This window comes from Crinia signifera, chromosome 1, assembly GCF_055691185.1.
Source record: "Crinia signifera chromosome 1, ASM5569118v1, whole genome shotgun sequence".
Lineage (NCBI taxonomy): Eukaryota > Metazoa > Chordata > Amphibia > Anura > Myobatrachidae > Crinia > Crinia signifera.
The window spans coordinates 256,819,602-256,842,585 of record NC_139217.1 but is presented as its reverse complement, the minus strand read 5'-3'; the positions used below and the strand labels follow the sequence as shown (position 1 = coordinate 256,842,585).

General features: G+C 45.9%; 1 protein-coding gene across 3 annotated transcripts in view; it reads right to left on the bottom strand.

Moving 5' to 3' along the window:
• TMEM38A (transmembrane protein 38A) overlaps positions 1–22,984 on the bottom strand; it is a 95,504-nt gene that overhangs the window by 16,021 nt on the left and 56,499 nt on the right. For 2 of the 3 annotated variants that reach the window (XM_083180784.1, XM_083180767.1), the window contains exons 2-3: positions 6,847–7,003; positions 6,028–6,212 (exon numbers count right to left, since the gene is read on the bottom strand). In XM_083180784.1, the coding sequence (XP_083036910.1) occupies positions 6,028–6,212; positions 6,847–6,953 (292 nt within the window). In that variant the 5' untranslated portion in view covers positions 6,954–7,003. Of the gene's footprint in view, positions 1–6,027; positions 6,213–6,846; positions 7,004–19,721; positions 19,843–22,984 lie in introns of those variants that run through there. The other variant, XM_083180776.1, reaches the window with a different exon arrangement.

Genomic DNA, 22,984 nt, shown 5'->3' with positions numbered 1-22,984 from the left:
TGGATACCCCAAACAATTAACAGAAGGGGCATATAAATCCACCAGAGAAAGGGATAGACTGTCCCTTCTACAAAATAAGACCAAAACGACAAACACAGAGAACCGGAATATTGCGTTTATATCCACATTTAACAGTCAATACCAAGACATACAGAAAATTATTCGCAAAAATTATAGTATCTTGAAGCAGGATAGAGTATTGAAGGATATAATACCCTCTGACCCCTGCTTCATTTTCCGTAAAAATAAATCTTTGAAGAACCTACTTGCTCCAAGTTTCCTAAAAACCATTGAGAATGTTGAAAGTATGTCCAACCAAAATTCCAGCTGGTTAAAACAACAACATGTAGGATGCTTTAAATGTGGTAAAACAAGATGCATCACCTGTGGATACATAACAAACAAACAAACTAACCATTATTGAATTATCCCAAGAGTCACTTAAAATCAGGGGCTTTATCAATTGCGAGACAGCATACGTTATCTACATGCTGTCCTGCAGCTGCAATTTAAAATATGTGGGTCGAACCACTAGACCCCTCAAAATTCGGTTCCTGGAACATCGCAGGAAAATTTTGAGGGGCTATCAAATGCATAGTGTCTCAAAACACTATGCAGAGAGTCACAATAATGACCCAACTTGCCTAAAAATAACGGGTCTCGAAAGCATACCCCCGACAAAACGTGGAGGGGATAGGTATCGTGTTCTCTGCAAACAAGAAATATATTGGACATTCAAAATCGATTGTCTGCATCCCAGAGGCCTCAACGAGGCAATGGAACTAAATATAGTATTATAGAACAATTACTGCTCCCCTTGTCTGGTTCTGTATCTTTGAATGGATTATACTATGTGACTATATGTAGGTGTCGTAGATAATAATACGCTTATGAAGGACAACAACGGCCCTTCTCCAATATAAAGATTGATAAAACTCCCTTTTCTTCATTATCAGTTTGAATCTACCACCCCCCCCCCCCCCCTCCCCTCCTATTCCCTTCCCCCTTCCCTCCCCCATTTTTTCTATATAATATCATCCTGGATAAACCACCACAAAAGTCATATGGTGATAAATTATAAAAAGAATCTCTCCATAATGTATACATATGTATATATAAAAATTATGAATTATGTCTTTATACACCTACCAATTATTTTGCAAATAATAAAATAAAATATCATTTATACGTTGGGTATACATATGTATATTATTATTATTATAATAATTTTTTATCCATATTATTATTTTAACATTATTATTTTTATTTATTATCATTATTATTTATATTAGTGCATCTCTATCTATACAGAATAGGTTGATATGTGAAGCCCAGTAAATTCACCCTCTTTACCTCGTCAAACATTACTATCTCTCTCTCTTTTTTATACACAATGTATTTATTCTTACCACCATGACCCTGTTGTGTATACATACAAAAGTATTTATTAATAATGTTTCTCAGAAAAATAATGATTTTCTCTTTCTATTATAGATAAGGGTTAATAGTGAAACGATATTCGAGTGCAACATCCATGTGTTAAAATAAAGTTATTTTTGTTCAAACAAAGGGGCAGCCCTTACACTGCGCTCATTTATGATAAACAAATTCCGTCTCCATGATGACTGGCTCCGCTTCCCCGGAAGTGACGCATATCGCATCATCTAAGGATGCGATGGCGTGGGTATGTAGCGTCATCGCATCTAGACGAATTAAGGCCTCCCAAGCCTAAACCACGTGTGGATACACGTGTCATATGGCCGAATTCCGGCCAATCCTACTACTCAACTTCCGGCGGAAGCGGGAAGTCACTCCCGATAGGTGGAACGCATATGCGTTCCACCTACATATTACTATGAATCTAAGCCTACAAATATCGTTTTAGTAAAAAATAATACTGAGGCAGCTATTTGAGGATCCGTCTCTTAACCTGGAGTGTTAATCTAAGTATCAAACGTCCTCCCCTCTATCCATAACTGTGTCACTTGCGGGGAACAAAATGACCTCTTGACCCGGAAGTGTTAACTATTAACACAATATATTTTCATGATTTAACAGATATTTATTGGGATTATTAAATGTTTTATGGTATCATACATATTAAATTAGTATGTTTGTCTCTCACTTTATGATTAAGTATTGAAATTATGATTGTAATGTATTATTACCTTGATTGAATGTTTATTGGCTACTCATTAGTATGGGTATATATACAGTACCCCTAGCCACCATACCAGAAGTCACCTTTGAAAAAGCCACAAGCTAGTGGCGAAACGCGTCAGGTGCAGCCTCTCACTCCTACAGATTGGACCCAAAATACCATCCAGTCCATCGTCTGCCTACCTTTGGGAACTTCAATTCTTATCCACCCTCCAAGACCTCTACAGGACACTGAACTCCAGGTGAGCCCCGCCATCCATAGCCACCTGTATGAGACAGTGGTCCCTCATCAAACACCTCAAGTGGGACTGATAACTCTCCACCATAATAGTGACCAGGGGCAACCAGCAGCCTTTCCTCCAGGTGTGCCAACACCATCATAGCCACCTGTTAGAGGTTCTGCCATCCCCCCCTTTATCAAACCTAGTCCAGATTGGAGAACTCCTGCCCACCCTCCTTCAATGCCTATATTATTCACTGCAATTTCGTACATGGGAGGTACCCAAGTGGGGTATTGAATACCAACTTCGTTGAAAGTCAACAGAGGTCCTTAAGGGATAAAATACGGACATTTCTCCAAATTGATTCCTCCAGCGGCTAATACCATCCATCCGTGAACATAGAGAGGACCAGTGAATTGTCCCCCAAAATCTTTTCCCCATTCATCTTCCCAGTCGGCTGATACACCATTGGTTAAGTGCACTTTCCAATCTGGACTGATACTCAATAGGGCATTGGCCCTTACAGATCCTTATCCAGTCAAAGAGTGAGACCTTCTTTTTACATTTTTTATTGTGTGATATTGTCATGTGCAAATGTATGTAAAGTTTTTATTTATCTTGTGATATAAATTGCTTTTTTTCATCATAAAGTTGTTCAATCTATTCATTGTGACACCAGCGCTGCTTCTTTGAAAATTGATTCCATGGGGTTACGCCATCTAGAACTGGCGTAACCCCCCCGCAGCGAAGCCCCGGCGGTGGGGCTTTGCTGCATATGAAAATGCGGTAAAGACCCCGAAAACAGGGTTTTTACAGCATTTTTAGTTTGGTGAATCTCGCCCAATGTCACTATTTCTAAATGTTATATATTCCACTAAGATGACCTAACTCAGTGAGGGGCAGATGTATTAAGCCTTAACAAGAGATAAATGCAAGGGTGATAAGGAGAGATAAATGTCCAGCCAATCTGCTCCTTACTGACTTTTTTCAAACACAGGCTGTAACATGGCAGTTAGCAGATGATTGGCTGAACGTTTATCTCTCCTTATCACCCTTGCATTTATCTCGTTAAAGCTTAATACATCTGCCCCAGAAGCTGGAACTGTCCTATGAATCCTCTGGCTATGGTGACACCTAGTGGTATAAGAATAGTTCCACTTCTGATGTCAGTTTAAGGCATTAAGGAGAATTATATAATATTGGTTATGGTTAATATTATCGGACCTACACACGTAGTGACCCACTGAGCATTTTGAGCGATGCTGGATCGCTCAGCATGATCGCTCAACACACATGAGCCATGTGCCAACGTTTTGTGTACTGAGCGATCTGTCAGGATCAGTGTTCTCTGGGGAGAACACTGCACCCGAATGATTAATATATAGCATGCTGGTTATTTTTCACCGGGAGATACTGACGCACAGGGCCGCGCATCGCTATCGCTAGGGTCCCTAAACACACAGTGATGTAGTGGCATTTTCTGAGCAATGTAGTTAAATTAAGTAACATCGCTCAGAACATGCCTGTATATCATACGTGTGTAGGACCCATTAGACTTGCTATTTTTTAAAGCACATGAAAATTCGTTTAGTATTACAGACGTTTCATCCAAAAGTATTATTCAGTATCTTAGGAAGCCCACAATGTTACTCTTAACCCATATGCACTGGTTCATGTTGAGCTGAAAGTAGCTCACTTTTGGTGTTTCAACCTACTTCCAACTCTAAATCCCCGACAATGGCCCTTATTCTGATCGGTGCGGCCGGAGCCGATTATGCGGCCAGGACCGTGCGTGCGAAACCCCGCCTTCCATACGGATCGCCAACTCTGTCCGTATGCGGTAAGAAGCTGGCCGAACGGACCGCACGTGTATTTTTCACGGAATACGCCTCCTCCATCTAAGGGAACCTCCCCCATCATTCGATGGTCACAGACCATCGAATGCAGGACCGAGTGCTCCACCAGCTCCCGCAACCTCAGACCACACGGACATTTTTCCGTGCAAAAGCAGGGATCTGGGCGGGCAGCTGACATCCGGTGATGTCATATGTCCGCCCCCTACACGTGCGTCACGGCCGCATTACCATACGTACGCCCAGCGTTTTCATGGGAACTCCCATGAAACGCGGGGCGTATGCATATGGTAATGAGCCCAAATAGCCCTTCACGCCCCTCTCCACCCCCTGTTCGGAGTGTTCACATATCATGCGGGATTTGGCCGTACGCCCCGCTCGCACATGCGCAGAGACGCCTCTGCACATGCGCAGACACAAAACATCGGCGGGCCGAACGCACGCGGATATATCCGCACCGATCAGAATAAGGGCCAATGAGCAGTGAACGCTGATGCGCAATATCGCATCATTGCCATGGCTGGCAATGTACATAGTGTCAGGGTGTATGCATTGACAATTTTTTTTCTGTCCCATTATATTAGTATTTACTAATCAGTTGCCAATCTTACATTACAAATTATGCTACATGTCTTCATTGCATTATAATAGTTTCAGTCTTGTACATGTACATTTGTGTACCTTTATATTTATGTAAAAATGAGATTCACTAAAGATGGACACACACTGGACCTTATTCTGGACCGCTAGCAGCCAGCGCTCATTTGCACGGGGACCGATGTTTGGCGTATGCGCATTTCTGCACATGTGCACACGTGACATGTCACGTCGGGTGCATGCTGCCATGGCGAACAGGCCGTGGCGGGGGGGGCGGGGGTGGATAGTCACGTCCATGGGAACATCCACAAGCTGCAAATTAATGTTTATGTTAAACATCCATTCGCAGGCCCTGCATGCGAACACACACTGCGGGGGTGGGGGGATGGGTCAGGTGTACCATCATTCGCATTTGTACTGGCAAGTGGACAATTGCCATGATATTGTACTTTGTTATTAGTGCCAGTAGATTTGGTATGTTCCGTTGGGAGTCTCCCACAGCTTCAGGGAGGGTAGGCAAGTATGTTTACCCTTAAAGTTTAAGCATATATTGTCTCAACTCATCATGACCACTAATAGGCTATATATTTCCTGCTGGAAAGATTTGTTTTATATCCTTTATGAGAACCCTAAACTAGAAGAGAGAAACTGCAATATATTTCTATGAATTATAAATTATAGGGAGCAGGGGAGGAACTAGAACTTTGTAGGCCCCAGTAATATTTTTAAGGGGCCCTTCAACTCAGGTCTGCACCAAAGGGGGTATGACATCTGGCATCAACTTTTTAGCCATGAGGTCTGTCAGCTGGGCTGAAGAAGTGCTGAGCCTTTCATGCCAGGGTGCATCTGAAACCCTCCACACCATCACAGGAAGTGCTTAGTGCTAATGTCTATAGTAAAACAGGGCATGTATCCTAAAACACACAGACATCGTAGCTCTCATGTACTATAATGAACGTATTGCACATAAGCATCAAAGGTTACATTTATTCTGTATAATTAGTGGCACAATAACTTATTATTAACAGTATAGTATATTAAAAACTCTGGAACTTGTGTATTTTCACGGTGCCGTGAAAATACACAAGTACCAAAAACTCTTTGGACTGCATAAAATATGCACGTCCAATGAATTTAGCGGGAAAACAGGAATCACACTAGCTTTTGTCAAACTCTATTAATTATGTAAAGCTCACCTTTAACCCATCCAACCAGTACCATTATAACCCATCCATGATGGTAGTGGTGGTGGGCGTGGTGGATTCCAATGGCGATTTTGCGCACACGTACCACCTCCTTCATGCCAACAAGGACAAGTTTCACCGGCAGGAAGCTAACACACTTGTAGAAGAGATTCAGTGGACAGAAAAACATCAAGTACCTGCAATAATGCGAAGACAGGGAGAGAAGACATGCTTATTCTTATGAGTCACTCTAAAACATCTCTGCCAAGTGGCAGATTCAAGGAGAAGGGGGAGACTGGCAGACACACTTCTAATCTGCCATCATATTGTTTCTTAAGGTCCCAATACACGCTGCGATAGCAGCGTGCAATGCGATGCGTGATCAGGCGTATTGCATCGCAACTCATGCATTTTGCATGTGATTTGCGTGCGATGCGATCCGCAGGCAGTACAAAAAGTATGTGCAGAACATACTTTTTGTACTGCGATTCGCAGCGTGTATGGGGACCTTTAGCCTTGCCAATTCACTGTGGGTTCCAGTCCCTCTAGACTGGCCGAGAGACCTATTTCCCTTCTTTTCTTTTCTTTAGCGTGGAAGGCACCTCCGAGTGATTGGGATTAAGTTATGCCTCTGTCAGTAACTCAAATAATTAAGAATAATCCTTTAAGAAATTAGGTAATTTATTTCTTACAGAAACAAGCACTGGTACCCCTTATGTAACCTGGTGCATATTCTATTCATGTACAGCCAGATCATGAGGTGTAAAAAGGAACAAACAGTAAGCATGCATTTTCTATAAGACCGTTGTGTTACAGACATACTGTACTTACCAAACTGCAGATGCCAGAAGTATATTGGCATTATTGCTGAAATAGCTAATGGGAGAGTCTCCAAGCAAGACGTCTGCGAGTATGTAGCTGCCAAAGCAGTAAAGCATTGCGCACAGCCAGGAGGCGACAGGACTGCGGCGAGAAAAAGCTACAGCACCTTCACAAGAGAGAGGAGAGAAGAGAGATTTGTCATTTACAAAGTAAACTGACAAACGCACCTGAACTCCTGATATACAGCACTGGCACATAACAATATACAGCACAAAATACAGAGTACACAACAATGGACTTGGAATCCACTTGAAACTTCATTGTATCAGTATCATCTTTTTTCAACAATGTCATTGTTATTTCTGTTTAAAAATGTATTGAAAATTAGTAATTTATTAGCAATTACCAATTAAAACTAGCAACAAGTACTTTCAATAGATGACAATAATACATTTAAATCTACTAATACCCATTTTTCACTAGCAAAAATAAACCGGGATTTTGCGTGGGGAAGCGCATTGACCCAGGTTTTTTGCTATTGGAAACGCGTCCTGAGGAAATATCCCGGGCCGTGTGTCCCGGCTATCCAACCCAGGTAATAATTGTTTGAGAAATATTGCACTGGTAGGCTTCCTCATACTCTCCAGCCATTGTGCATAGCTCCGAACACAACCGTCTCCAGGAGGGACAGAATGCTCTATTCCTGGACTTCACTCTTTATGTATGATTGCGGTCACCTGCGTAGAAACACCTTTCCATTAACCTGTTTAAAACAGATGACGGTAATCATACAGTAAGAGAGAAGTCCAGAAACAGATCATTGTGTCCCTCCTGGATGGGACACAATTGGGAGGTATACATTGTGTATATATATATATATATACACAAGACCCAACAAACCATAGGCGTTGATGTACTAATAGGTCGTACACATGGCTCAATTTCATCTATTATTTCTATTCGATTTTGCTTAAATATTTACATTCAATTTGGATACAATTCCGAAATTAAATAGAAAAATAGACTGTGCAGGCAAGACTATATAGTACAGATCTGTACTATATAGTCCAAATGAAATGTGTACACCGCGCCATGCAATTTGATCCCGATCAAATCGAGATCAAATAGTAGGTAAATTGCCCCATGTGTACCCCTCTTAAGAATTGGTGACAGATAAAGTGCAACTAATCAGCTCCTGTCATTTTTCCAACACAGCCTGTAACAAGGCAGTTAGGGGGAAATTTACTAAAGGAAATTTGTAAAAAATAGGTGTATTTGTATCCAGAAATACACTTATTTTTGACATTTACTATCCCGAAAATACGGCCATTCGTATTCGTATTGATAGCACATCAATACGACTACGAATTGCCGTATTTTCGGGATAGTAAATGTCAAAAATAAGTGTATTTCTGGATACAAATACACCTATTTTTTTTACAAATTTCCTTTAGCAAATTTCCCCCTTAGTTACTAATTGGCTGGTACTTTATTGCAGTCCACTTCATCTCTCTCCAAGGCTTAGTACATAGACTTCTAAGTCTTTGGGGTGTGTTGGGTATTGTAGTTCTATAATAACCACCAAACAACCAACAGCTTGCATGTCTTCTGCATTCAGCTAACATGAAAGAGATACATATTACATAAGAGATATGTAATGGTCCAGATACAAGGATTATTGCACAGTGTACATATTGCGGAACTCGGGGAGACAACGTAGGCTCCCATCCCATGCCACAAAGCTCTGAAGGGGCCACTTCCCACCTGTTTAAGCATCTAAAGCCTACAACTTTCAGTTTTGAGGCATGGACTGCTGTACTATTTCCAGCCGTGGCACCTGTCAGGAACAAAGGTGTGAGGATGCAAGGCTTCCTTGACCTGCCTATACCTCCACTTCCCCTGCTTGCGGTTTATGGGTAACGCGACTTAACGCATTTAACCATGTGTCAGTAGCAGTATGTTACTGGATAGAGGCCTGTCGCTAAAGAGCACACGTCAAAACTGCAGAGCACCTGGACCCAGCTCTCCCCACCCACCTGTAAAACCCGGTACTGTATTTTCTCCTTTATCCTGCCCAGGCCCGGCGACAGGGGGGGTCAAGGGGAATAAGTGTGACGGGCCCCGGCAAACTGAAGGGCCCCAGATCCCGGCCGCGGCCCATCTGTAAGCTGTATTAGCTTTCACCCCTGCAGCCCGTCTACTTTGTGTGCCACCTGTGTTTGTGGACTCGCTACTGCCTGCTGAATCTCAGCGCCAAGGTGACCGCGCAGCAGGGGACACTGTAGTGGGAGCAGTCCACGAGGGGGGAGGGGGGTTACAGGTTGTTGTCCCCCCTGCCGCAGATGGGGCGGCAGACAGCCGACTCAGGTTAGGATTGCCGCCTCCCCCCTTGCAGACTGCTCCCGCTGAAGTGTCCCCCTGCTGCGCAGTCACCGCGGCACTGACTGCTATCAGGCGCTACTGTATGTGCAGAGGCACACCACGCAGGCTTCTCAAAACCCTCCGGTTGTCTCCAGCTATTTCAAGAAAGGAAGCAAGGGTTGGAGAAGCTTGCCCTCTGCTCTCCCGAGTCCTCCCTTCAATGATCAGAACAGAAGCAGCTGCAGTGAGCGGCGGTGAGAGAGCACTACAGGGGGCATTATGAATGGAAGTGGCACTACCAGGGGGCATTAAGGAAATATGAGGCACTACAGGGGTCTCTATGGATAAAAGCAGCACTACAGGGAAAATTAAGGAAATAAGCGGCACTACAGAGAGAACTATAGCAGCACGGTATGTTTCCCCATGGTAACGAGCATGCGAATCTTGACATCAAGCTAGAAACCCCTTACAATGAGCATGTAACTACTGGCAAAAAGCATGTAGGCAAGCGTGGTGCGTGGCATAATATGTTATTGGCATTACAGCATGTGGTATAATATGTATAGTGTATAGCATTATGTTTAATGGGCATTACAGTGTGAGGCATATCTAATAGGCATTACGTGTGCGGTATAATGTGTAACAGGCATTATGGTGTGCAGAATAAAGTGTAATGGACATTATAGTGTGTGGTATAATGTGTAATAGGCTTTACGCCGCATGGTATAGTTTGTAATAGGCATTACTATTAAACAGTTTATATTGATATAAGTAGCCTGACACTGTTTGGGCTTGTGAAGCCTACTGAGTCACTGTGTGGGCCTACATGTTTTTATGTCACTGCAAGGCCTTCAGCCAACCAATTTAAACATGGCAGTGACCATTCCTGTGGTATCCAATGTCTGGACACACAGGTTGCAAAAGTGGGGTGGAAGGAATTTATTTTTCTTGCTAGGTCATGCCTTTTTTGCTCTGTGACAAATTATGGGGGGGGGGGGGGGATTTTTAACTGTTCGCACTGGGAGCTAAATTGTCGAGAAACAGCCCTGATGGACAGCCTTACTTATTGTGCATGCGCGGCACCCCATGTCATCTGCTCCTGTGCCCTGCCTTCTCGCCACAGCAGGAGTTATGGTCACCAAGTTTATTGGGGTTGCCTTCAAAGAAGAATCAGATATAGCATGGGTTCAAAACAAAGGTTAACATTGTGAATTACCGTAGACAATGCTGCTGAAACAAAGGGCCCTGGATTCTCAAAGTATAGGTGGGGAGGTGGGGCGGGCGGGGGGGGGGGGGGGGGGAGGTTGCAGATACAGTATATCAGTGTACAGGGCCCCAAGATTTCTGTTGCCAGCCCTGATCCTGCCTATTCATCTTTACCTGCCATTGCTGTTTATATAGATAGATAGATAGATAGATAGATAGATAGATAGATAGATAGATAGATAGATATTGAAGACCTGTTGTCCCACAGCCTCGATACATTCAGCTACCAAAGGCATTAAGCATATGTATGTTATATGGTGATGCATTCAGCATCCTGGCTGTCTGGTTCTAGGAGACCAACACCAGAATGCAGAGATCAATAGAGAAACCGGTGTCAGAATCCTGTGCTGAACTTAAAGTATGCCGGGTGGGTTAGATAGGCTGCCGGTGGGGGGAGGGGGATAAGGTTAGGGTTAGGCTGTGGGGAGGGAGGGCTATATACTTAGAAGCAGTGCTGGATTAACAACGGGCCAGATGGAGCTGCAGCTCCAGGCCCCCCATCAAAATAGGCCCATAGCACCTCCAGTGCTGCTACTGTAAACAGAAGGTCCTGCATCGGTCTATGATCTCCTCCCTCCCCTCCTGTTCTGTTGCATATGGTGACCGAACACCCACACAGCAGTCAGTAGTAGCACTACGCCGCACATACCCCAGTTTTCCAGAATGGCGGGCGTTCTGCAAGCCATGGCCAAAGCACTCAACAGCCAGAGGCGCATCTAGGCAGCAGGCGTGCGTACGTGCATAGCAGTGGCACTGCACTCACGCAACGCAGTCTACTCATACAGCCTGCTGCCTCCCTATCAGCCCCTGGGGAGAGGCGAGCCTGCTGCTGCTGCTATACCCTATGGTGCTTCTGTGAGCCGGAGCCTAATGGGATTAGTGTTTGTATATATTTATGTGTGCTGTCATAGTGTATATGTGCTGTCATTGTGTTTGTATGTGTGCTCTCAGTGTGGATGAGAGTGCATATGACAAGTGTCGGGGGTTATGTGGGCAGGAGGGGCGTGTATTGTGTGCTGTTAGTGTATATGGGCCAGATTCTCTAAGCTTAAAAAGTGATAAAATGAAGAGTGATAAACAGCCAACCAATCAGCACCTGCCAGACATTTCTCAAACACAGTCTGTGACATGGCAGGTAGGAGCTGATTGGCTGGCTGTTTATCACTCTTCATTTTATCACTTTTGAAGCTTAGAGAATCTGGCCCATAGTGAGATGTGTCAGACGGGGGGATTTTTTTTACATTTGCTAGTATGAGTATGAACTATTTAATGTTTGGCAGCCAGGACCACAGAGATCATCAACTGATGGCAGCAGCAATGACAGTTGAGCACACACATATGCCCCATACAGAGCCAGATTAAGGTCTAAATGGGCCTGGAGCTGAAAAATATCAAGGGCCTATTAAGTGCAACAATAGGGGTTGTGGCCAACACCTAATAATGTGTGTGTGTGGGGGGGGGGGTTTCTGGTTGGGTGGTCTGCTCATGGTGTGTCTTTATTTGTGTAAATACTTTCAACTAATTAAACATGCCTGGAAAAGGCAGGGGGCTGGCATAGGAAAAATGCAGGGAGATATATTGGCTGGTGCACCCCAAAGATCAGGGCCGGTGCTAGGGTGTCCTGCACCCTCCTGCAAACCATACATTTTGCGCCCTTTCACATTGCCATTGCAACAAGCTGCAGCCCAATTATGGGAGTGTATGCAACATGTGATCCTACTGTATGGAGGATCTCGGGTGCATGTACAGTACATGTATACGGCAATTCGTATACATAATCATATTGATGTACTATCAATACGAATACGAATTGCTGTATTTTCGGGATAGTAAATGTCAAAAATAAGTGTATTTCTGGATACAAATACACCTACTGTATTTTTTACAAATTTCCTTTAGTAAATTTCCCCCGACATGTCATCCAGGCATTCACAGACAGCGCTACATGCCTCAGCACAAGTGTCTGTGAGGAAGAGGGGGCAGGTCGCATGAGGAGGACAGTGTGTGCGGGGTGCAGGGAGCTGCTCAGCCTCTCCATACTGCCACCAGCTGTCAGACAGGCGTGCAGGTGGCAGTGACAGTGAGGGCTGAGGCAGCTTTAGCAGAGCAGGCAGGGAGACAGCGCCTTTTCAGCATGGCGCCTCCCTGCTTTGCAGGAGCTGCTGAGTGGGTAGCGCCGGCCCTGCCAAAGATGTACCCGCAGGATGCCGATGTCCTAAGATACTTGCGGGGTGAGGCGGCACTCCAGTCATAAAAAAAAATACTGAAAGCCGAAACTTGGTAGACAACATTTCAGCGCCTTTTATGTGGTCACCTAAGTTTACCACACCATATACCCCTTATACAAATCACGCAATACAATAGTAACCCCCTTATACTGTACTTGCCTCTTACACATTATGCCACATGGAATGAGCCAAAATTCACACTGACTGAGCCAAGATTCACGTTATGCCACACAGATTAAGGCAAAATTCACACTTTGACACATGGATTGAGCCAAAATACACACTATACCAAACAAAGGGGCAGATTTATTATAGCGGCACTTATGGTGCCGCTATAATACTTCATGCTTCGACTCATTAGCAAGGCGAAGCAGGAGGGAAGATCGACAAGATGTATTAACATCTTGTCTGCTGAAGCGGGGGAGCGCTAACTCCCCCCTCCGGCGATGTCTCCTCCTGGAGATAGCGCATCAGTTTACACTGATGCGCTGTCTCCTTTCCCCCGGCCGAATGGACTTGACATGTGCTACTCATGCAAGACCCCCAGTGCAGCCCAGAGCTAACAGCAGGGACAGAGCTGTCCCTGCTGTTTAGATAGGGCTTTGCCAGTCTGCTGATGGCAAACACCATAATCATAATGACTATTAAAAATTATTCTACATAAGTGCTGCTTACCTACATGCTCATTGCCAGGGGTTCCATGCTCATTGCCAGGGGTTCCATGCTCATTGCCAAGTGGGATTACATGCTCATTGCCAAGGGGGGATACATGCTCGCGGTAACTGGGGGACAGCCGCCACTGGGCAGAAATGACAGCCATTGACAGCCGGGCAGAGAGCAGGGGGCTGTATTCAGAGCACTGCAGGTTCTGGCTATTTGAAATAATACCCTTTCACACCAGAAAATGCAGGGACTGGTCCCTTTTACACCAGCCTAGTCCCTGCATATTCTGGTGTGAGAGGGAGAAACCCCCCCTCCCCCTTTAAACAACCAGCTATATCTTCGGAACCAACTGACCCATGTACATGATCATATTGAAGAACTTTTAAGTGGGCTTCAAATGATTTTGCTCCCGTGAAACTGGGCCGTTTGGTTCCAGAGAAATCTGTCCTCAAACAACATGAACAGCCATGAAATTACATTTCAGAAATGAAAAAAATGGTTTACCCGGAATATCTCTAGAACCAATGAACCCATATGGACCAGCCTGGTATCAGATTGAAGGCCCAGCAATTTGGATTCGACTGAGATCAACCTCGAGCTTCTGTGATGCTGGAGGGGGACCTGACAGCCATTGGAACCAGGTGGGGGTCTGAATTAGCGTGTCCCATGTTATGGGGAAAACATTTCAGGTTTGCCTGGCGGTATCTCTGGTTCCCGGGGGGCTAGCGACGCAGGGCCGGGCTCGTTGGAAAGCCCTGGCCCTCAGCTACCTATTTGTAGAGTGGGCCTGGAGCTGTAGCTCCATCAGGTCCATTGTTAATCCGGCCCTGGCCCCATACCACCCTGTTCTTAGTTTAATGACTCCTCAGCACTAACATGCCATTTCCCACTGATTTCCCACAGGTCCCCCTGTGTAATAGCAGTGGGAAGAGGATGATGTGGAGTATACTGTAGATGTGATGTGCCGCATGACCATCACCAAATGCCGCCCACATGCCACATTTGAATAATCCATGGTATAAAGCCTCAGCACTGGCATTTCCCGGGTAGAAGCTGCTGCACACACAGGAGAAAAGACCTCCCAAGGAAGATCAGGTTGTTTCACCACCACCGATACAACAGTGACAGGATCTCCACACATAGGGCCAGATTCTCTAAGCTTCAAAAGTGATAAAATGGAGAGTGATAAACAGCCAGCCAATCAGCTCCTGTCTGACATTTTTCAAACACAGTCTGTGACAAGGCAGGTAGGAGCTGATTGGCTGGCTGTTTATCACTCTCCATTTTATCACTTTTTAAGCTTAGAGAATCTAGCCCATAATCACATCTGTGCTTTTTCTTTCCATTTGTGCAGACATATTCACCAGCTACAATGAGCCGAAGGGAGTTAGCCCAGCTGCTTGGAAGCAACAGACCAACCCAGAACACCAGGGCGACATGGCTGAGGTCAGGACGCCACAGACCATCCCATGGCAGTCGATTAGGAAGAAGTTCTGGACCATCATCGGGAAGAGGAGGACATGAGCCCAGTGCCAACTCATGCAGTCCATCATGCCCTGTCTCCCCACCTACAGCAGGCGCCAGGGGCGGGCTGGGCCGGGGGGCAGAGTGGCGGGCTGCGGGCCGCGGCCGCCTTACCATTGTTGTTCTGCCGGCGGCCATGTTCCTGTAGCCTTTTAAAATATGAGTCTGCGGCCACAGGAACATGTTCCTGCGGCCGCCTGTTCCCTCTCTCTTCCAAGCAGTGCCAGACGCTGGGTGTGGACGTCATGACGATGACGCCTCCCACCCATGCGACTGCACAGGAAGTGGAGCTAGGCACTGAGGAGTGAGGACTCAGGAGGCACTCTGCATACTGGACGGCGGGCTGACCTGGGGCCGCAAATCTAGAAAATCAGGGAGCAGCAGGTCTGCAGGAGGGAGAAAAGTTAGTGACAATAGAACTCACAAATTAAAAAAAATATATTTATGCTGTTTCCTGTATAATAATGCCATGACACCACAGGCTGCTCCCCCTGTATAATAATTTGTGTCATGGCATTACTATTATTATATTATACAGGGGGAGCAGTCTGTGGTGTCATGGCATTATTATTATACAGGGGGAGCAGCCTGTGGGGTCATGGTATTATGCCATGACCCCACAGGCTGCTCCCCCTGTATAATAATAATGCCATGACATTATTATTATTATTATACAGAGGGAGCAGCCTGTGGTGTCATGGCATTACTTTTATATTATACAGGGGGAGCAGCATGTGGTGTCATGGCATTATTGCATTATGCCATGACACCACAGGCTGCTCCCCCTGTATAATAATAATGCCATGACACCACATGCTGCTCCGCCTGTATAATATAAAAGTAATGCCATGACACCACAGGCTGCTCCCTCTGTATAATAATAATAATAATAATGCCATGACACCACAGGCTGCTCCCCCTGTATAATAATAATGCCATGACACCACATGCTGCTCCGCCTGTATAATATAAAAGTAATGCCATGACACCACAGGCTGCTCCACCCTGTATAATATAATAAAAGTAATGCCATGACACAAATTATTATACAGGGGGAGCAGCCTGTGGTGTCATGGCATTTTATTATTATTATACAGGGGGAGCAGCCTGTGGTGTCATGGCATTACTTTTATTATACAGGGAGAGTGGCCTGTAATGTCACGGCATGATTATTATACAGGGGGAGCAGCCTGTCGTGTCCTGTCTTTTACGCAATGGAGCAGCCTGTGGTGTCCTGTTTTTTTTACGCAAGGGTGTAGCCTGTGGTGCTGTGTTCTTTACGCAGGAGAGCAGCCTGTGGGGTCCTGTTATTTATTTATGCAAGAGAGCAGCCTGTGGTGTCATGGCATTATTATTATACAGAGGGAGCAGCCTGTGGTGTCATGGCATTACTTTTATATTATACAGGGGGAGCAGCATGTGGTGTCCTGGCATTATTGCATTATGCCATGACACCACAGGCTGCTCCCCCTGTATAATAATAATGCCATGACACCACAGGCTGCTCCCTCTGTATAATAATAATGCCATGACACCACAGGCTGCTCTCTTGCATAAATAAATAACAGGACACCACAGGCTGCTCTCTTGCGTAAAGAACACGGCACCACAGGCTACACCCTTGCGTAAAAAAACAGGACACCACAGGCTGCTCCATTGCGTTGCATGCGCTACTTATGGGCCAGTGCTCTGGACTTGCCCCCCAGGCTAAAATTTGCCAGCCAGCCCCTGGCAGGCGCACTATTGCGGAAGAAGAGGAACCACAGTACTCAAAGCTGGCCCTAGCCTAAATGACGCCCTAGGCAAGATTTTGGCTGGTGCCCTCTAGCACCGCCACTAGTTCCGCCTCTGACCCTTCTCCCCTTTCCCAGCACCATCAACCCTCATCATAGCAGTCATCATTTTGGTGCTCCTACCCGCAATATTTTAAATAGAAACAGTGCACACATTTGGTGCGCAGCCCAAACAGGGGTGTGTTCTTGATGGGAAGGGGCATGGCCACACAATAGTACCCCCAATTCAAATTAGGCCACACAGTAGTGCAACTTTATTCATATTATATCATGCGATGTGTCCCTTATTCACGTTACATCACACAGTAGTATCACTTTACCTTATATACATTACTCCTCACATTATTCACATTATAACCTTAGAAAAAAATCCTGAGAAAGTATTTTAAGCACCTCCATGGCCACACTGCAACCCAGCACAAAGCAGTGTGTGCTGGGCAGAGGAGAAGAGCTGCAGCTGCTGTCACTTAAGGGGAGGGGGCCCGGGGCCCCCACTGGGCCCTTCCATCAGACTTTGGCCTGGGTAATTTGTACCCCCTACCCCTTTCTCTCGGCACCCCTGATAATACCACACAGTAATGCCCCTTACACATAACACACATTATTAATGTCCTTATAACCATAATGCCCCTTACACATTATGCCAACCTTTATTAATGCCCTTCATACGGGATGCGGTTAATTTCCCGGCGGTCGGGATCCCGGCGGTCGGAATCCCGACACTGGAATCCCGACCGCCGAAATCCCGAAACTTTCTCCCTCCGTGGGTGTCCACGACACCCATAGAGGGAGAATATAATAGCGTGCCGAGCGTAGCGAGGCACCGGGCCCGCTGCGTGGCGAGCGCAGCGAGCCCGCAAGGGGGGGCGATCCATGTCCCCCCCTTGTCGGGATTTCGGCGGTCGGGATTCCAGTGTCGGGATTCCGACCGCCGGGATCCCGACCGCCGGGATATCATATCGGATCCCTTCATACACATAAAGACACACATAATGCCCCTTACACATATGTTGCACATTATTAATGCCCTTATACACATGACACACATAATGCCCATTACACATATGTTGCACATTATTAATGCCCTTATACACGATACACATAATGCCTGTTACATATATGTTGCACATTATTAATGCCCTTATACACATGACACACATAATGCCTGTTACACATACGTCACGCATTATTAATGCATTTATACATGACACACATAATGTCCCTTACACATATGCTGAACACTATCGCACAAGCAACCCACCCACAGACAGCACTCGCACAGCCGCTAACACTGTGACCTCTGCCTCTGCTTGGATACAGATGTTTCCTCATACACCTTGACTCAATAGGCCATGCAGCCAGTTCTGGTAACGTTGGGTGCTTTTTTTGCTGAAAATTTGTCTTATTTGCATTGTTATGACCAGCACACACGAGGAGCTTCCGATGATTAAAATGATATGTGGCATGAATATATTCTGTGTGCGACTGTGGCTGTACCTGCATACTGAATGCTATGTTACACTATTTCATATGCAGATACAGCCTCACTCACACACAGAATATAGGCATGCTGCATATCATTTTAATCAGCAGAAGCTGCTGATGCCCCTAGGCATTCCAAATGCCCTAGGCAATTGCCCAGTTTTCCTATGCCTAAGGCCGGCTCTGGCAGTACTGCACCATCTGCATCTCGGACATTGAGGTAGGTACAGAAATGGCTGTATCACAATGTCACCACACCTTCCATGTTCCCTGTCTTACAGAATGGCTGCAGGACAACAACACCTGCCCTCTGTGCCGCACAGCACTCTTCGACCTGGACGTTTTCTCCCACCTTAACTGACAGCTACCCAGCACAAAGCAAAAGAACGAAATGTACGATCAGTGGTCCAAAGCAGTGAGTATGTTTTTTTTTTTTTTTTTAAAGTTCAAAAGTTTTTACACTTTTACTCATTTAAATTTTTTGTATTTTTCATATGATTAAGAAGACTTGTCACTGATCCCTCCAGTTCCAACAATCATTGCTACACATTTATAGTGTTTTTCTTTTACTTTATTTTCTGTTTTAAATCTGGAGGGAATTGACGAGAACAAGCTGGGGATTAGGGCTACTGGCGACACCCCACAAAAACAAACGACATTGAGCAGCCACCTCATGGGTGTGTTTTAAGAGCTGCTAATCAACATGAAAATGTTGCCAGTTGAATCCAACTCATTTAAGGGGCGATTGAGACCCATTCGTTTGGGTCCAGATTTGTAAACAGAAATGAGCTAATCGTTTCAGGCTGGGAGGGACGGGGGCGAGCAGGGGGCAGCAGTAGGGCATCTTATGGGCGGGGTGATTTCCGCTCGGGGCGAGTGGCTGACATCACTTGACGAATTTGTCGAAAAGCGGCTGGAATAACAATCAGTCTAGACTGACATTTATTATTGAAGGGGAGAACAATCATTTGATGGTCGGTGACCATCAAATGATTTATCTCCCATTCGGCTGCTGGGACAACCCCTTAGCGGCACTGGACAACCCCCGCCCCTGGAAACCACCACCCCCCCCCCCGTGGAACCAGACATCGCCACCCCCCCGCAATACCCGTCAAACACCCCCCATGTGGAGCGGCAGGTCTGCAGCCACCCCACCCGGCACCCCCCCCCCCCCCCCCGTGTGAAGCAGCCGCATACCCGGCGGGTGTTGCCTGTGGCCCATATCCCATTCAATTGGGAGAAAAGGGCTATATCATTTATGTTGTTTCAGGTGCCGACCTCATTTGAAATACATCAAAGATCATTACCTGGTTAAAAGATACGTAATATTTATCTTGTGTACCTTAATACAGGGTTTAGCGCTAAGTGGTGTCATCAATCCTCTTCTCATTATGCTGCCCCACTACCCGTGTGCACACCATTTGTTGCTGCACCCTGCACATCAATGTACTATCATAAACACCTCACCAAATTTGTACTTCAACACAAACTTTATTTTACAACACCAACTATAATACAATGCCACTGCTCCATCCCCATTGAAAAAAGCATTGTAGCTTTCACGCACCTGTTTGGCCCTAGCAGAGCCCCGTAAGGATACTGCAGGAGCTGACAGAGATTAAATCTGCATTTGCTCCATTGGCTGGTTCGGGCTTTCGGGTCCTGCTGGGAGCAAAGTCATTCTGATGGTAGCCTTGCGACAGAGCATGTTGTGCAGTAGACAGCATGCTGTTACTACATAGTTTATTTTGTCCAGCCACATGTTGATGGGTCGGTGGAAGATCCTGAACCGGTTGCTGAGAATGGCAAATGCATTCTCCACCACCCTGCATGCCCTAAAAAGGTGGTAATTAAATATGCGCCTCTCGTGGTTCAGGACTCTTTGGGGGTAGGGCTTCATTATGTGTTCATGCAGTGCAAAGGCCTCATCTGCCACAAACACAAAATCCCAGGCCATTCTTTGTTCACTCAGGAGGCAGCAAGTGAACAGAGTTGGTGGTCATCCGATCGTAGAAGCGGGTATTTCTTAGAGACCCGCCATCTGAGCATCGGCCATTTTTCCCCACATCCAGGAAAATAAATTCATAGTTGGCGTTGCTGAAGTAGCTATTGTAGGGTTTGGTGATGCGCACATGTTTCCCATCTATGGCACCACCGCAGTTTGTGAAATTCCAGCGCCAGTCAAATTCCTCTGTGATGTCTTGCTATTCTTCAACGGTTGTAGGGAACTGTAAAACAAAACAAAAAAACATGTTTTAAATGACATTTTTGTTTTTTCCACTACAGTCACAAGATCTATTTCAATCACCTGAAGACCTTGCTCGTACCCCTGACCTTAACGAGCTATCTTTTGAGGAAACGTCGCCACCGCAACAGGATACCAGGAAGAAGCCTCGCAGAAGCAAATTTGGCGAGGACCCACTACTACAGGAGGCACAGTCTCACCTGCTCCGTAAACACGACTTTGCATCGTACGTAGTGAAAACCATGCGCAAATTAACACCGCAGCAGCATGTAGAGTGCCAGCACTTGATGAACAAGCTTTTATACAAGACACTCACTCCAAGTAACACCAGAATGGAACCTCAATGGCCCACCACCCCAAGCACCTGCTCCGCATATCCCTTTCACTTACACCACGCCACCCACCACCTACCCTTCCACCGGTACTCATCCACAGCAACAGCCCATGTACCATTTGGGTTATGCCCAATCAACGGCCTCCACTTACCAACCGCCTCCTCACACCCCTCCTCAAATCAACCACCCTACCCGTTTCCGCCATCACCCACCCTCATCCATTCACCCTTCCACCACTCTGCAGTCTTCTCCTCAAATCCAATCTCCCCCCAAACCAGCTAACCACCCCGAACCAGCCACACATCCACCGTCACCTCAGCAATATACACATCTATGATGGCAGATCAGGATGAGGTGGAGGAGCCATGTGGTGCATTCTGCAGCTCAGGCATTTCAGTCACATCACTTTCAGGTGAACAATGCACACATGCAGCTTGGGAAGGAAGATGGTAGCGGGGAACCATCTTCCTACCCAAGCTGCATGTGTGCAATGCACTCCTGAAAGCGAAGTCACTCAACACCAGAGCCGCAGGCTGCACGACATCTGTTGGTATTTAATAATTGATGTTGCACTTTATGTAGATTGCAGTAGTTCTGCTGGACTGTGATATGGCATTTAAGTGACATCGCTTTCAGGTGGACAATGCACACATGCAGCTTGGGGAAGGAAGATGGTAGCGGGGAACCATCTTCCTGACCCAAACTGCATGTGTGCAATGCACCCCTGAAAACGAAATCACTCAACGCCAGTGCCGCAGGCTGCACCACATCTGGTGATATTTAATAATTGATGTTGCACTTTTTATAGATTGCAATATAGTTTTATGCTACTTAATCACATGTAACCTTTTAAACATATAGAGTGCTGTCCTATTTTCACTTGTTTGGGCTTCTCAGCCATGTTAGGCACATATTTTAAAAAGGTCATGTTTTAAAGCTATAAAAAAATAAAAAAATACTTTCAAATACAGTTTTTCAATAAAACTTTTTTTTCTTACCTTACAATACATGTACTGTAGAACCTCGATAATGGCCTTGCAGGTTTCAGGGATGATGTGTCCCAAATCCTGCGCAGAGACGCGTGTCCCAAATTTCAGGTCCTCAAAGGACTGCCCAGTAGCCAGGAATCGTAGGGTAGTCACGAGCCTCTCCTCAGGTGAGATAAGAACCCTCCATCTGGTCACCCGCTTCTCAATATAGGGGGTCACCAGACCCAGCAATTCCTGGAAGGTGTCGTCATCCATGCGCAAAAAAATTCTGAAATCATCAGGATTATTTTTCCGGATATGATCCAGGAGGGGCATGTAGGAGCAATCAGGCCTTTGCAGTAACCAGGACCTCATCCAGCATGATCTCTCTCTCTCCTCCTTTGCTGGGCCCTCTCCCTGTCTCCCCTCATATTAAGCACAGTGTAGCTCACCAGAGCTTGAAATCTTGCAGAATCCATCTCTAGACAGAGCAGGATAGATGCACTTTGTAATATCAGGCAGAACAAAGCAGTAGCAATGTGGAACGAGCAGCAGGTATAAACCAAACTTCTCTAGTCCCAAAGCAAACAGGAGTGCATGGAGTTAAAATGGCTGCCTGTTTATATATCCCCCAGATAGGCCAGCCCTCTATTTACATTTTTAAAGATCTGTTCGATAATCTGGTGTGCTTTTTAGCGCATTCGATCATGCGATCCCGCCAATTTTTTTTATCGAACGGTGCATTCGATGAATCGCATGATTGAATGCAAAATCTAATGCACAAACCCGAAATCGCATCGAATGCAATCGCACAAGTGTATGGGTAGCATTAGGGTGAGGCCGTATGGTCAGCTCCATGGTTACATGATTTTTCATGTGCACACCTCCTCCATCTGTCGGAACCTCCCCCATCTATTGATGGTCGCCAACTATCGAATGCTGGACTGAGTGGTCAGGCAGCACCGAATGCTCCAGACCACTCGGGCATTTCTCTGTGCAAAAGCAGGGATATGGGCGGGCTGCTGGCATCCGACTATGTCATATGTCCGCCCCCCACACGTGTGTCACGGCCGCATTACCATACGTATGCCCAGCGTTTTCATGGGAACGCCCATGAAACGCGGTGTGTACACATATGGTAATGAGCCCAAATAGCCCTTAACGCCCCTCTCCACCCCCTGTTCGGATTGCTACAACCGATCGTTTTCTGCACAGAATTCACGCCGTATTCGGATGTGCGCGGCGTTCGCACATGCGCAGATAAGCCTCTGCACATGCGCAA